The following is a 15,567-nucleotide window of genomic DNA, read 5'->3' as shown; positions in this document are numbered from 1 at the left end:
ACTTAAAAAAAAAAAAAAGGAAATTAAACAATAAACAAACTAATATTGATATACTTACAGATCAGATATGTTATATTTTCAAGGGAATCCCAATTAAGTTGGAATTGGATTGCCAAATGAGTTACTAGTAGACCCTATAATGGAATGATACGAACCCGTATCAAGCCGGCACCGCTTTGAGTGGATGCAGACTCCAAAGATGGAATTAGGGAGGGGAAAATCAGAGAGAGGGGGAGAGAGAGGGAGAGAGATTTCAGAGAAGGAAGATGATATAGCAGAGAAGAAAAAGATAATAATAATTTGCATGTCTTTCCCCTAGTATGCAGGGTGATTATATACCAAGGGTGTGTTTGGAAACCCGGAAAATGATTTCTGGAAATCATTTTCCGGGTTTCCAATGTTTGGAAAGAAGGAAAATTTTAAGTCAACTGAAAATGAAGTATTGTTCAATGGAAAATGAGCCTATTTTTAAGGAAAACAACTTCCCCTTTAAAAAAGGGGAAGTCATTTTCCGGATGTTGACTTCTTCATTTCTTCACGTCAAGAACATCTGACTTTCTTCATCTTCATTGGCTTCTTCATCCTCTGGCTTTTGGGCTCACTCATTTCCGGCGGAAACCAGATTTCCGCCGGAAACCTGAGCACTGGTTTCCGCCGGAAACCAAAAGTTTTTTTTAAAAAATAAAAATAATAAACAACCCATCTGGTTTCGGCGCAGAAACCAAATCTTGGTTTCCGGCAAGGAAACAAGAAGGTTTCCAGCGCGGAAGTTATGGTTTCTTGCGGAAACCAAAGAATACCTAGTTTCCGGTGCAGGAAACCAGACATCATTTCCTGCGCAGAAACCATGACATGGTTTCCTGCGCGGAAACCAGATCTTGGTTTCCGCCGGAAACCAATGAATATGGTGGTTTTTTTTAAAAAAAATTTTAATAAATAATATTATTTGATTTTAAAAATAAATATTATTGTAAATTTTATATATTTTAAATAAAATAATTAATTAGATAAAATATTTAATTATACAATTCTATATCATTTCTAGAAAATGAGCCAAACACCAAAAGACAGTTTTCCATTGTGCAGCCAAACACTGAAAAGGAAAATGACTTATGGAAAATTACTCATTTTCCAGAAGTCATTTTCCTGCTTTCCAAACGGACCCTAAGTTACTCATATGCTTAGGACTATGATTCCTAATTAATATGATATAATAACGTATTAGGACTAAACTAATGTATCCTATTACGAATAAACTTAGTCTAATAAATGTAATCAGCCATCCATGCCGGTTTCCTTCATTCTCTCCTTGGCCTAGTAGCTTGGGTTGTTTCTTTTCTTTCTCCCAATTCTTGATTTTCACCTTCTTCCACTGTGGATATACTCATATCACTCCCTTTCCCTTCGACGAGCACCTTGTCCTCAAGGTGGAGATTCGGGTACCATCGTTCCCTTTCATCGTCAACTTCCCAAGTGGTGTTTTTTGGACTACAATATGACCATTGCACCAAGACTTGGCGTTGTATTTTTCCATTTTTTTAGAACATTCCGTTCCCCACAGAGTGCTAGTGGAGTTGAAATTGGTGATTGGACCACAATTGCTTCCGGTAATTGGACCTCTATATTTTCTTCAGTTCGTATGTGTTTCTTGAGTTGTGAGACATGGAATACTGAATGAATTCTTGCTTGTGGTGGTAGCTCGAGGCGGTATGCAACTTCCCCTATTTTTTCCAAGATATTGAATGGACCATAATAGCATCAAGCTAGTTTGTTAGAGCTTCTACGTTCTACTAATATCTGTGTATATGGTTGTAGACGAAGCCAGGCGTTATCTCCTACTGAAAATTTCACTTCGCTTCTTTTGGCATTGGCTTTTTGGGCCATGCGATGTTGAGCTTCCCGAAGATTGTGTTTCAGTTGCCTTATCAATTTGTCACGATCCAAAAATAATTCATCTAGTGCTTGCACTGTTGTTGTGTCTTTTGTATACGGTGCTAAGGTACGTGGGTGGTGGTCTTCCATATAGTGCTTGAAATGGAGTCATTTTAATGTTGTTGTGGTAGCTTGTATTGGCGCAAAATTCTGTCCATCCCAAGTATGACGTCCAATTGGTTGGTTTGACGTGAGTAAAAGCCCTTAAGTATTGCTCTAAGTCTCGATTCATTACTTATGTCTGCCCGTCGGTCTGTGGATGGTATGATGTGCTTCTCTTCAGTGTTGTGCCACTTAGTGTGAATAATTCATCCCAAAATTTGCTTAGGAAAATTGGGTCTTGATCTGAGACGATTGTTGCAGGAAATTAAAACCGTGATGTTTTGCCACTGTTTCTATAAATACATTAGTTGTGTTTCTGTGCACTGAATAGTTTTTAATAGTAGATTAACGGTACGGTGTTATAATGTATTTGGGATAATTTTGTCCTTGTAAAATGTGATGTACACTATTTCAACCTTAAGGGTGAAGTGTCATATAGCACCCTGAACCAATAGCGAAATGTCATGCCGCACCCTAACTTTTCATAAGTGCTGATTCGATGCACAAACTATTTTTTTTTTTTCATCTAGAACTTTTCATAAGTTACCTATAGGTGGCAGGTGATAATTTGCTGACATGGATTTTTTTTTCCATCAACATAGTCAACACAGTCTTCTCATCGCCAATCTTCTTCTCCAACCCGTCCAGCTGCTTCTCACCATCATCAACTCAGCTTCTCCATCAGTCCATTTCTGGTTGCTTAGTATTCTGGATTACAAGAGTAATCCGCCATCATTTCCATTCCGATTATTTCCATCATCCAATCAATAGACTTTTGTTTCATCTTTGCAATCAAATTCTGTGAAGCTCTTCGCATGGAAGACTGAAGCTGTGGTTAAATATCATCATGTTGCATCAAAACTGTAACCACTGTTTTCTCAATATAGTCCTACAACTTGGCCACAAAATCTTTTGCCTCCTCCAAGGCCAAAATCTCTTCCATTAAGAAATTCTTGCAATCAAAACTCAAACCAGTTTCTCGCAACTCATCTGCATACGCCTTTAGCATTTCCACCAATCGTGCCGTGCAATGCATTTCTTTCTCATCAAACTCACCTCTAACAAAAATTTTCATCACCAACTCCTTCCTAGAGCTGATAATCTGCATGAACGCCGTCAAGGCTTCTGCCACCGTGCTTAGATTCTGGGGCAGTCTGTTCAAATCGGCAATGTTGGCGGACAACTTATCATTGATTTTCTGAACAATTTCAGGCAAACATTTCGAGATAATATTCGCTTGGATCCTCACCAACTTCTGCGCCAGTACAGGAATAGTCACCATGGACTTTTCAATCTTGGACAAGAACGGATGACTCTGGAATAGCTTTGCCTCTTCAACTCCCAATGGCGATCCTTTTCTTTGCCTAAACTAGATGACTCTGGAGACAACCGCTTCAGATGAGATGAGAAGGAAAAGGACGGAGCTCGTCCCGTCGCTACTTCTAGACGCCACCGTCCACTGCTACTGCCGGATCTGTTCACGCTGGACTAGATGAGGCAAGAAGTCGCCGGATCTGCTTGCTGATGGCACCGTGCTGCCATTAACGAGGAAGAGGAGGCGAAGATGAAGAGAAAAGCACGAGAAGGGGGGGAGTTGGCCATCATCGATGCCTGCTTGCTTCGCCGAAAGGGAACACAGGAGAGAGAAAGAGAGCAAAAGTGATGAAAGTGGCGAAGGTCACGGTGGTGCTGTCAGTTGTCTTATTTTTAATTAAAATTAATAATGCCACATCATATATTACTGGTTCCATGTCATCAGATTTACCGGGTAACTTATGAAATGTTCTAGATGGAAAAAAAAATTAGTTTGTGCATCGAATCAGCACTTATGAAAGGTCGGGGTGCGGCATGACATTTCGCTATTGGTTCATAGTGCTATTTGACACTTCACCCCAACCTTAATGTACAAACATATTAACACTAAACAAATACGAGCAAAATAAATAAATAAATAAATAAATAATATATATATACATACATACATATATATATATATATATATATATATATATATATATATATATATATATATATATATATATATATATATATATATATAATTAGGTTCTAGTGCGGTTATGGTGCCCAGGTGCGGTTGTCTGGTTTAATCTGGGTCATTCATTTCGCTTAAATCAACGTCAGGATTACCAAAATTTAAAAAAAAAAAAATACGCGGTGGCAATATATAATAATAATTATTAAAATAACACTAAAAGTTTTTTAGGTATGTTTATCAAAATAGCATACTCAAACAATTGGTAGACTAACATGTAATAGATCAATAGTGTTAGATATATTAAATATAATATATCTATATTATATATATATAAATAAATATATTATATATATATATATATATATATATATATATATATATAATTGAGAAGAGAGAGAGAGGAATGAATAACTAATTGAATTGATGATTAAAATGATAGAATACATAACCTATTTATAGTAAAAGCTAATGAAATGAATTCCTAAAATTATGGCCATGTAACACCGCATGACTCCATGTACTACCTCACACTATGCCCATGTAATACCATGCTGCCATCACACGGCTAAACTAATGCTAAGCATGGCCACATAGTACTTTAATTTCTAACAACTAATTACTAGCTACTTGGTTTAACAATTATAATAATAATATTATTATAACATTGCCGCCTTTAAACCAAGTTGGATATATTGGTCATCCCAATTTCCTTCTTCAATTTAAGAAATGTCCATGTCTTCAAGTTGGATATACTGATTTGTATTTCGTTCTGTAAACCCACTTGACTCCAATTGACTTCTTTTCAGGAGGTAATTCTGTTAATTCACAGGTACCATTCTTTTCAATGGCACCAACCTCCTCATCCATCCCTTAAGCCAATGAGTTTCTGTAGCAACCTCCTCAAAGGATAAAGAGTCATAATCTGCAAAAAGAGCAAATTGAACAATATCTTCATCCGACAGATCATTATCTTGACCCAAAACATAATCCTGCAAGCGAGCTGGTAAGTGGCGCTCGCGCTGAGATCGTCGAACTGACGACTCTGGCTGTGAAGGAGACTGGACATTATCTGGAATCGGTTGCTCTTCAACAATATTTTCAACAGCAGGAATAACAACTGAACTTTCATCTTTAGCTAACCAATCCCAGGCACCATATTCATCAAAAGTGACATCACGACTTATAACAACCTTTTTAGTTTCAGGATTGTATAGTTTATAAGCCTTTGAAGCGTCACTATAACCAATGAATATGCATTTCTCACCTTTATCATCCAACTTCTTTCTCAATGGATCTGGCACATGTGCATATGCCAAACATCCAAAAACCTTGAGATATTTGATAGATGGTTTTCTCCCACTCCAAGCTTCTTCGGGTGTCTTATCACGGACACTTTTAGTTGGACACCTATTCAACACATAGACAGCACAAGCAACAGCTTCTGCCTAAAAAGGCTTAGGCAGATTCTTAGATTTCAACATGCACCTCACCATATCCATGATAGACCTATTCGTCCTCTCAGCCACTCCGTTTTGTTGTGGAGTGTATCTAGCTGTCATTTGGTGCTGAATACCCTTTTCTTTTAGAAAATCATCACAAGCAATATATTCTGTACCTCTATCAGTTCTCAAGATTTTAATTTCATAACCACTTTGCTTCTCAACAAAAGCCTTAAATTGTTTGAAAACATCACATGCTTCAGACTTTTGCTTCAGAAAGTAAACCCATGTTTTCCTACTAAAATCATCAATGAAAGTAATAAAGTACTTACAACCTCCATGTGAGGGAACCTCCAACGAACACAGGTCTGAGTGAACAATCTCCAACTGTTTTGTAGCTCTCCTTGACTTGCCCACGGGAAAGGGATCTCTATGCTTCTTCCCAATCACACAAATCTCACATATACGATCAGGGACATTCACAACAGGTAAATCAGAAACAAGTTCCTTTCTCGCAAGATAGTTTAACCCAGAGAAATGGAAATGCCCAAACCGCATATGCCATAACCAATTATCATCACAAACTTCAGAATTAAAGCAATCAAGGAGAGTATGCTTAATTTTCAAAGGAAATAGTCGATTTTGGGACATATTTACCTTTGCAATCAAAACTCCTTTAGCATCTTCAATGGTACAACACCCTTGAGCAATATGTATCTTATATCATTTTTCTGACAACTGACCCAAACTCAACAAATTTTGGTGTAGTTCAGGAACATAGAACACATCGGATATAAAATTGTGAGTACCATCCTTCAACTGAATAGAGATTTTACCTTTTCCCAAATTGGCACCTTTGACTTATTGCCAAACGTTACTTCAGACCGGACTGATTCATCTAGTTCGGAAAACAATTCTTTCTTCCCACACATATGGTTACTACACCCAGTATCCAAGAACCATATGTTCTTATCAGCAGAAAAACTATCACTGGCCAAAAGTAAGGTTTCAGAATTCTCACCAGACTTTTCAGCAGTATTTTTAGCAATGTTTGCTTGATTTCCACGATTGTTGTCCTCATTATACCAGCAATCTGCAATCTTGTGCCCATACTTGCCACAATTGTAGCAATGAAATGGAAATTTACCTTGTTTGGTATTACCTCCACCTCTTCCTTGGTTGGAGTTACCACGTCCTCTTCCTTGGTTGAAGTTACCACGGCCTCTTCCACTAGAACCTCCTCTTCCTCTTCCACGACCTCTACCAGATCCTCCACCTCTTTGATTAGTGCCAGTCACAGTAAGGGTGACTTGACTCTTCAAAGCTTCTTCTGCTAGTGGTTCCGATTTTGACGCAATCCTGTTAATATGACTTTCTACCATACCTTTCAGCTCTGCAATTGATAAGAGCTCGGTTTTGTGTGACTCTGTTATCGAAGCCACCACATGGTCATACTTCATCGGCATAGTTCGAAGAACTTTTTCAACCACTGCACCATCTTCAATCGTATCTCCATATAGCCTCATCTTATTCACCATATCAATAAGACGAGTGAAATACGCATCTACTGTTTCTGTAGAGGTCATCTCACAATTATCGTACAACCTTCTCAACGACTGCAACTTAGACTTCTGTGCCCGATCGACTCCTTTGTTTGACACCTTTAAGATGTCCCAAGCTTGTTTTGCTGTTTGAGCACGAGCTAATTGCCCAAAAATGGAATAATGAACACCTTGGTGAATCTGACCCAAGGCCAATTTATCTCGCCGTATAGCGGCTGCATCAGCTCCTTCGGGTAGACCGGGATCAACAAAGCTCCAAAGATTTTGAGCTTGCAAATGTGTGGACATCATAATTTGCCAATAATTGTAATCGAGTTTCCCGTCCAATTTGGGACCCCTCCATACAATATTGAAATTTGCAGCCATATTTCACTACGGAAAATATCTCGGGTTTGAAAGGTTGACTGGCTCTGATACCAAATGTTAGATATATTAAATATAATATATCTATATTATATATATATAAATAAATATTATATATGTATATATATATATATATATATATATATAATTGAGAAGAGAGAGAGAGAGAGAGGAATGAATAACTAATTGAATTGATGATTAAAATGATAGAATACATAACCTATTTATAGTAAAAGCTAATGAAATGAATTCCTAAAATTATGGCCATGTAACACCCCATGACTCCATGTACTACCTCACACTATGCCCATGTAATACCATGCTGCCATCACACGGCTAAACTAATCCTAAGCATGGCCACATACTACTTTAATTTCTAACAACTAATTACTACCTACTTGGTTTAACAATTATAATAATAATATTATTATAACATTAGTAATTATTTTATACACCTTTGTGAAAACTGAAGTAATATCTATATACTATACCTGAGTAGTGGAGTAATTTTGTGATCAAGTTATATAAAAGAGTTGTATATATCACTTGTACTTTATAACAAATATAAAAAAATTTCTCGTTGGTTGTAGGGAAAAGAGTATATTAGAAGCATTACATCACCCTTGAACCAAGTCTATTCAACTCTCACCCTCCCACCCCACTACACCGCTTAATAACTGTTAGGATCAAGCGTTGCATTGTTAGTAATACTAATATTTCATGTTTATATTATATGCTTTAAAGTTAATGGTTGTAATGTAGTCAAATAGTCCTAGCCTGAATAACAAGAGAGTCAATGATTCTCTCTCTGTAATCTGATCAATCAATTCCATTTGAATTTGAATTACATCGTATCATCTGGTATCAGTTGCGATAGGACTGCGATCCCTTTTCCGCTTCCTCTCTCTCTCGAAACAAACTACGATGTCTTCTCATTCATATGAGCGTACCATAACCACCGCCACTCCCACTGTTCCGGCGAACCCCAACCCCCTTTCAGCCGCACACCATTTTGTGTCCATGAAGCTCACCACGCGGAATTACCTCTTCCGGAGGACTCAACTACTCCTCCCATTCCTCCGTGGCCAAGGTCTTCTGGGGTACATCGACGGCAGCCTTCCGTGCCCACCGGAGACTGTCACTGTCACCTCGGCCTCCGGTGACTCCACGGCAACGACAACCACCACGACAGCAAATCCCGCTCATACCGCCTGGGTCCATCAGGACCAGTTGATTCTATCTTTGCTAATCTCGTCCTTCTCGGATGAGGTTATGCATCATGCCCTTGGCCGGCACACCGCCAGAGAGGTATGGGAGTCCGTCACCTCGGCGTTGGTGTCAACCACACGAGCTCGCTACCTAAGCCTGCTCGGTCAGTTCCAAACGTTGCGCCAAGGAAGCAGTTTGCCGGCAAAATATCTCAGCAACGCACAGACGATCGTTGAAGCTCTCGCACTTGCATCAACCAGTCTGGTTCCAATACTACTTGTTAGGACGATCAGACGCTTACCACTTACATCAAAAGCTATAGCTAGATCGAAGGCGCAAATTCTAATATAGTTTTTAAAAACTAAAATTATATATATAATAATAAGGAGTATTATCTAAATATTATGAAAAATCATTAACTAAACTAGACATAAAAATGAAACGTGGAATTAAAGAAAATAAGTCATGAAAAAAAAATTGTTTGACTAATAAGTACCGAACATGAATAGTAAAATGAACAAATAGAGTAAAAAGAATTAGTAAAAAAAATAACGAAAATTTTATATGAAAACTACCAAAAAAGTAATTAGTAAATAATATTAAAGCTAATATTATCGTATAAAAATATCCAATATGCATAAAATATTTTTTAAAAAAATGATGTATAAACAATATTATCTAATAATGTTTTCTTGTTATCAAATTATATATAAAAAATTTAGATTAAAATGAAAAATTACAAAATTAGTAAATAATATTAAAAACAATATCTAATTATTTAAAAAATCTAGTATATATAAACTATAATTTGTTTAGAAAATTATATATGCATATTATTCTTTGAAAATCTTTCAGAATAATATGAAAACTAAAAAAAAAAATAATAATATAATTAAAGGCAATTAAATTAGACATAATAGTAGTAAATTATAAATCAATTTCAAAGAATTAGATCTAATATATAGTACAGTAATTAATTACAAATTAATTTCAATAACAGTAATAGTAATAGTAATTGTAATAGTAATAATGATATTATTATTTTTATTTTTATAATTATAATAATAATTATTATTAATATTACTTGAAAATTCATATATTATGTAAATTGTGGAGTTTATCTTTTATGCTTGGATGAGTTAGTTTTCTGGGGCTATTTTATCAAATTTAATTTAAGTGTTATGTGCATGAGTATTTATTTACAAATAATAATGCTTAAATTTATTAAGTTTTGATGCAAGTTGTTTTATAATATTTACTTTACCAAAAAAAAAAAAAAAAAAAAAAAGTAGACATTTTTGTTTAAGATGACCTGATATTTTTTGTAATAGTTTTAACTAACCATTGTTTCTTGAAATTGAAAGAGCCGGGAAATCTTCTTGTTCCATGTTGGAGGGTAATATACATTCTCCCTTGTTGAACTTACTGTCCATTATCTCCTTACCCTTCTAATAACATTCCATTTCCTCCCATCCAAACAAAGTTACATTGATTTTATTCTCTGGTGTTAGCTTAATGGAGAATCGCAAGAGTCCTGCAGGAGGAAATGATGATGAAGATCGTCGTCCAGAGAAAAAAGGTTATGATCTTTCTGCTTCTTGCCTGTTTTCTTGGAGAAAAATAATTTTCTTGCATGTTTCAATTTCTTGATGGCAGCTGTGTATGTGTATCAGTGATGGTGTATAATATGGATATTATTTCTAATCTTGTATTCCAGGAAAATATTTTTCTTGCATGTATGTTTTAATTTGATGAAGGCTATGTGTATCTGTCTCAGTGAATGTGTATATTATTGGATCAGTAGGTGATTTTGATTCTTTCTAATCTTTATTCCAGTAAAACTTGATCTTGATTATGCACAATCAAAAGCACTTTGGGATTCTACAATCAAAAAAAATGTGGAAGTGATGAGGAATCTTGAGCAAGCTACGAGCAAACCAGCTGGAACATCCACTGAAGTTGAAACACAAGCTCATCAGAGAACTTTGGAACAGGCGCAAATATGGACTCCGGTCCTGGAATTGAACTGGAGTAGGGTGCAAAGGTCTATTGAAGCCGTTGTTGGCGTTCAGCCTCCGCCTCCTGCTGACGTTCAACCTCCGGCTCTTGCTCAAGTTCGGCCTCCGGCTCGTGCTGAAGATCAACCTGAAGATCAGCTTCCGGCTGCTGCGGAAGATCAATCTGAAGATCATCTCCCTAATATAGAGGGATTTTCTGCTACTGAAGATGTGATTGATGCATTTGATTGTGACGATGTTGAGCATTAGAAGAAGTAACAGATTGACTTCAAAGGCTTCACGAAAACAACATATATATATCTTCAACATTGGAATATAATGGAGGTGTAAATTAAATGTAAGTCCTAATCTTTGCACAGACAAAGTATTCTGTAAGTACTAAACAAGGATTGCCATATATACACTTTATTGCTCAGCTCTATCATTGAGAGTTATGTTCAATTCCATAATTACATCTCCATGTGTAATTAGATCAGTGTCTAGTCATGATTCTCTATGTGTCTAATTGTCTAAATTCTTTATTTTTATTTGGACTTGATTTCATTTTTGGTCCTAGCTAGCTAGATTAATTTATATATAGGTGGCTGTCCATTATATTTTTGGGGTCAAATTTTGCCTTTTTTCGGATGGTTAGAATGATATTTTCTTTTGAATTTATTTTTCTTGAAAACCCAAACACGAGAAAACCATAAAAATCACCTTTCAAAGTCAATTTTAGATTTTTAAACTCATCCTTATATAATTAAAGGCAATTAAATTAGACATAATAGTAGTAAATTATAAATCAATTTCAATGAATTAGATCAAGTATATATAATTAGTTACAAATCAATTTCAATAATAGTAATTGTAATTGTAATAGAAATAGTGATGAGTTAGGGAAAAGATTATCAATTGAATAACCGAATTACAGATACATTAATACTCTCAGAGAGAGAGAGCTATCCTCTAGGCTAGAGACTAGATAACTAACAGATTGTTACATGACTAAGTAATAACATAATAATTAATAACATAATACTAACTTAGTCTAATACTCCCTCTCAAGCACAAGGTAGGTGAGGAACCACATTGAGCTTGCCACGCAGAGTAGCAAACTGTGCTGCTGGAAGCGGTTTAGTGAAGATATCTGCTAGCTGATCTTTGGTAGACACAAAATGAACCTGAAGCTCGCCAACCGAGACCTTGTCCCGAACAAAGTGATAGTCAACCTCGACGTGTTTGGTGCGAGCATGGAACACCGGATTTGCACACAGGTATGTCGCTCCTAGATTATCACACCATAGCGTGGGCGTAGAAATCGGCCCCAAGCCAAGCTCCCGTAACAAGGACACAACCCAGGTAACTTCAGCACATACATCGGCAAGGCCCTTATATTCTGCCTCAGTCGAAGAGCGTGCAACGGTGCGCTGTTTCCGAGAGACCCATGACACAAGATTTTTACCAAAAAATACTGCATACCCACTAGTAGACTTGTGGTCAACAGGACAGCCAGCCCAATCTGAATCGGAGTATGCATGAATGTCCGAATTTTCTGAAGCCGCAATGCATAGACCATATTCCAGGGTTCCTTTAATATAACGAAGTACTCGCTTGAGCAGACCCCAGTGCTCGTCAGTGGGCGAGTGCATGAATTGATAGAGGCGGTTGACAGAGTAAGAAAGATCCGGCCGAGTAATGGTGAGATACTGAAGAGCCCCGGCTAACCGACGGTATTGGGTCGGATTATCAAAAGAGCCAGTAGCTTGACATACAGGCTGAGTCACGGAAGCAGGAGTGGCCAGCGCCTTGCAATCTGTTATGCCGGCTCGCTGTAGAATATCCCGCATATAACGTCGCTGTGAAAGCCTCATACCGCCCGAGACAGGTATGGTCTCTATGCCGAGAAAGAATGTTGGTTGCCCTAGATCTCAAATCTTGAAGGCCGTCGCCAGTTGCCCTAACACGGAGTCAACTAAGGCTGTGTCGCTCCCAAGCATGATGATGTCGTCCACGTACACGAGTAGGAATACTCGAGCACCAGCAGCAGAGTAGTGAAACAAAGAAACATCTGTTTTGGAAGCAACAAACCCTGTCAGAATCAAGAAATCATGTAAGCGTTTGAACCAGGCACGGGGAGCCTGTTTCAACCCATACAGGGAACGCTGTAAGTGACAGACATGATCGGGATGATCGGGATCCTCATAGCCTGGTGGTTGCCGCTTGTATACCGTCTCAGCCAAATGCCCATTTAGAAAGGCATTGTGAACATCCAACTGTCGAAGTGTCCACCCTTGAGAAATTGCTAAAGCAAGCAGTAACCGAACCATAGTTGGTTTAACTACTGGGCTGAATGTCTCAAAGAAGTCCTCGCCGGCTACTTGATTGTAGCCTTTGGCGACTAGACGGGCCTTATACCGCTCCACCGTGCCATCAGCTTTCCGCTTGGTGCGAAAAACCCATTTACACCCTACGACGTTCATCCCCGGAGTGGCGGGAACAAGCGTCCATGTGTTGTTATGTAGTAACGCGTTGAACTCTTGGTCCATTGCGTCTCGCCATTGTGGATGGCCCACCGCTTGAGAGTAGCAAGATGGATCATCCGTGGACGCGGTTAGAGCATGAAACTGCTCTCCAGTCCCTTGTGTCATACGTCTGAGTCGCATAACATGAGCCCGCTCCTGAGGTTGGGCACGACGAACCCGTCTTCTGACCACGGGAGGTTAAGCTGGAGCTGGAGCTGGACCTACAACAGGACAATGAGTAGTGACCAAAGTTTCATTAGTGCTATTGTGATGTAAAACGGGACTAGACCCACATGGTAAGCTGGGTGCGGTCTCACATAGTCCAGACTGCATGGGGCTCTTGGTTGCAAAAGGGAAATGACTTTCATCGAAGCGGACATGGCGACAGATGTAAGTTTTCCCGGTGTTTAGGTCCATGCAGCAGTAACCCCTAAAGGATGGTGGGTAACCTAAGAAGACACACGGACTGGACCGATACTCGATTTTATGACGGCTGTATGGACGCAGGTATGGGAAACAAAGACACCCGAATACACGTAGGTATGTGTAAGTGGGTGGAGATTGATGTAAACGGTAATAGGGTGTATCAAACTGGAGTGAGGATGACGGTAACCGATTTATTAAATAAGTTGTTGTTTCAAAAGCGTGATCCCAGTATCTTTGTAGAACAGAGGCTTGAGCCATCATGGCGAGCCCGGTCTCGACAATATGCTGATGCCGGCGTTCGACACGACCGTTTTGTTCATGTGTATAGGCACATGATTGTCTGTGTACGATCCCTAAGGAGGTAAATAGTTTGTGTAATTTTTGATATTCCCCCCCCCCCCCCCCCCCCCCCCCCAAATCAGACTGAATGGACTTGATAGAACGTGAAAACGTATGTTCTACCGTCGCCCGAAAAACACCGAAAATTTTATATATATCGGTTTTGAGTCGTAGCAGATAATACCAACAATAACGGGTATTATCATCTACGAAGAGTACAAAGTAACGAGAGCCATCCGCAGAAAGAACAGGTGCGGGACCCCAAATATCGGTATAGATAAGATCTAAAATATTATTGCTAGATTTATCGACCCTATCTAACGGGAATCTTGAGGATTTCCCGAGTTGACAAGAAGGACATAAACCAAGAGATACATTTTTATTTAAATCAACCGGGCATTCCCGTAAGACACGTTTAAGCGCTTGTTCGTGAGGATGACCGAGACGCAGGTGCCATACTGTGGATGAAGCACGGGCAGAAACAAACGCATGATAAGGATTCGGAACTGACAGTGAGTACAATCCCCCCGAGCTCGGCCCTTTAAGAGGAACCGCCTGTGTGATTGAATCCTTCACAACAAAAAAATCAGGATGAAATTCAAAGTAACAGTTATTATCTTTTGTAAACCGATTTACAGATAATAAAGAAACTGACAACTCGGGGACATGTAAAACACTAGATAATTTTAACGGCTTAATGACCGAAGGAATTACTGCATGACCCACACTCGAGATTTTCAAACCTGTGCCATTACCCACTCTCAGAACATCATCTCCGTGATATTCGTCGGCTTGCGAGACCACACCGGAATCCGGCGTAGCGTGTGTGGAAGCACCCGTGTCCGGCAGCCAAGAGGTGACTGCCGATGCCAAGCCGCCACTGCCAGCATCTCCGGCGACCGCTACATGCGCCGATGGTGGTGGCTCGGAGTACCTCTTGTAGCAGAAAGTTGCCGAGTGGCCCTGCTTGTCGCAAATCTGGCAACGCAGGCCACTGTTTCGGCCACGACCACCGCACTTGCCTCGCTGGTTGCCGCGATTCTGTCCGCCGCGACCACCTCCATCGCGATTCTGTCCGCGGCCTCCAGTTCCGTAATGCCGGCCTCCTCTGCCGGCATATAAAGCCGTCGACGATGTAGGTGCATAAGCGGGAAAGTCATCCGCATGGATGAACTGCTGTGCCTGCAAATAATCCGCCAATTGCGGAATCGTCACCGGTGTACCGTTGACTGCCAGGGAGGCTACCATAGACCGGAATTCCAGTCGCAACCCCCTAAAAACATACAAATTTTGCTCCGTTAGCGTGAGTGGTTGCCCAGCGAGTGCGAGATCCTCCACTAAATGTTGAGCACGGTCGAGATACTCCAAGGTTGAGCTATCTCCTTGACGCAACGCTTGAAACTGCCCCATGAGATTGAGGCAACGGACCTGCGACGAGGACCCGAGGGCTGTCTCTGCCGCAAGCCACACCGACTAGGAGGTCGTCTGTCCGAGAGTGAGGTACATCACCTCCTCCGAGATTGATGATATGAGCAAGGATAGGATGGAGGCATCCTGCTCAATCCATGCTTCGTGTTCTGGATTCGGGACCACGGACGCCATGCCGGCCTGATCGCCGGCCGAGAGCTCGAGTACGGGAGAGGGACATGGCCGGGAGTCGTCGATGAAGCCCAGCAA

At 39.6% G+C, this 15,567-nt stretch overlaps 2 protein-coding genes across 2 annotated transcripts; both read right to left on the bottom strand.

The window, feature by feature from the left end:
- Window positions 1-11,664: 11,664 nt before the first annotated feature.
- On the bottom strand, window positions 11,665-12,474 carry LOC109166680 (uncharacterized mitochondrial protein AtMg00810-like). Its single transcript, XM_019315568.1, has one exon. The coding sequence runs from the start codon at window positions 12,472-12,474 to the stop codon at window positions 11,665-11,667; it is 810 nt and encodes a 269-aa protein (XP_019171113.1).
- A 773-nt stretch (window positions 12,475-13,247) lies between these two features.
- Window positions 13,248-15,300, bottom strand: LOC109166679 (protein argonaute 2-like). The gene is made up of 3 exons (XM_019315567.1): window positions 14,605-15,300; window positions 14,350-14,460; window positions 13,248-13,346 (listed from the first exon to the last, which is right to left on the bottom strand). The coding sequence occupies exons 1-3, from the start codon at window positions 15,298-15,300 to the stop codon at window positions 13,248-13,250; spliced, it is 906 nt and encodes a 301-aa protein (XP_019171112.1).
- Between the last annotated feature and the right edge of the window lie 267 nt (window positions 15,301-15,567).

Source organism: Ipomoea nil, unplaced genomic scaffold (genome assembly GCF_001879475.1).
Source record: "Ipomoea nil cultivar Tokyo-kokei standard unplaced genomic scaffold, Asagao_1.1 scaffold3104, whole genome shotgun sequence".
In the NCBI taxonomy this organism is placed as follows: domain Eukaryota; kingdom Viridiplantae; phylum Streptophyta; class Magnoliopsida; order Solanales; family Convolvulaceae; genus Ipomoea; species Ipomoea nil.
Note: the sequence above shows the minus strand (reverse complement) of the source record. Positions and strands in the feature narration are given on the sequence as shown.

Excerpts from the sequence above, each read along its gene's own strand:
- LOC109166679 (XM_019315567.1), bottom strand. The coding sequence starts at position 15,300 with ATGGGGCAGTTTCAAGCGTTGCGTCAAGGAGATAGCTCAACCTTGGAG. Across the intron at positions 14,461-14,604 it reads TCTCGAGTGTGGGTCATGCA|GATTCAATCACACAGGCGGT; the intron begins GTAATTCCTTCG and ends TTTGTTGTGAAG. Across the intron at positions 13,347-14,349 it reads CTGCCCGTGCTTCATCCACA|GTCCAGCTCCAGCTCCAGCT; the intron begins GTATGGCACCTG and ends GTCCTGTTGTAG.
- LOC109166680 (XM_019315568.1), bottom strand. The coding sequence starts at position 12,474 with ATGAGGCTTTCACAGCGACGTTATATGCGGGATATTCTACAGCGAGCC.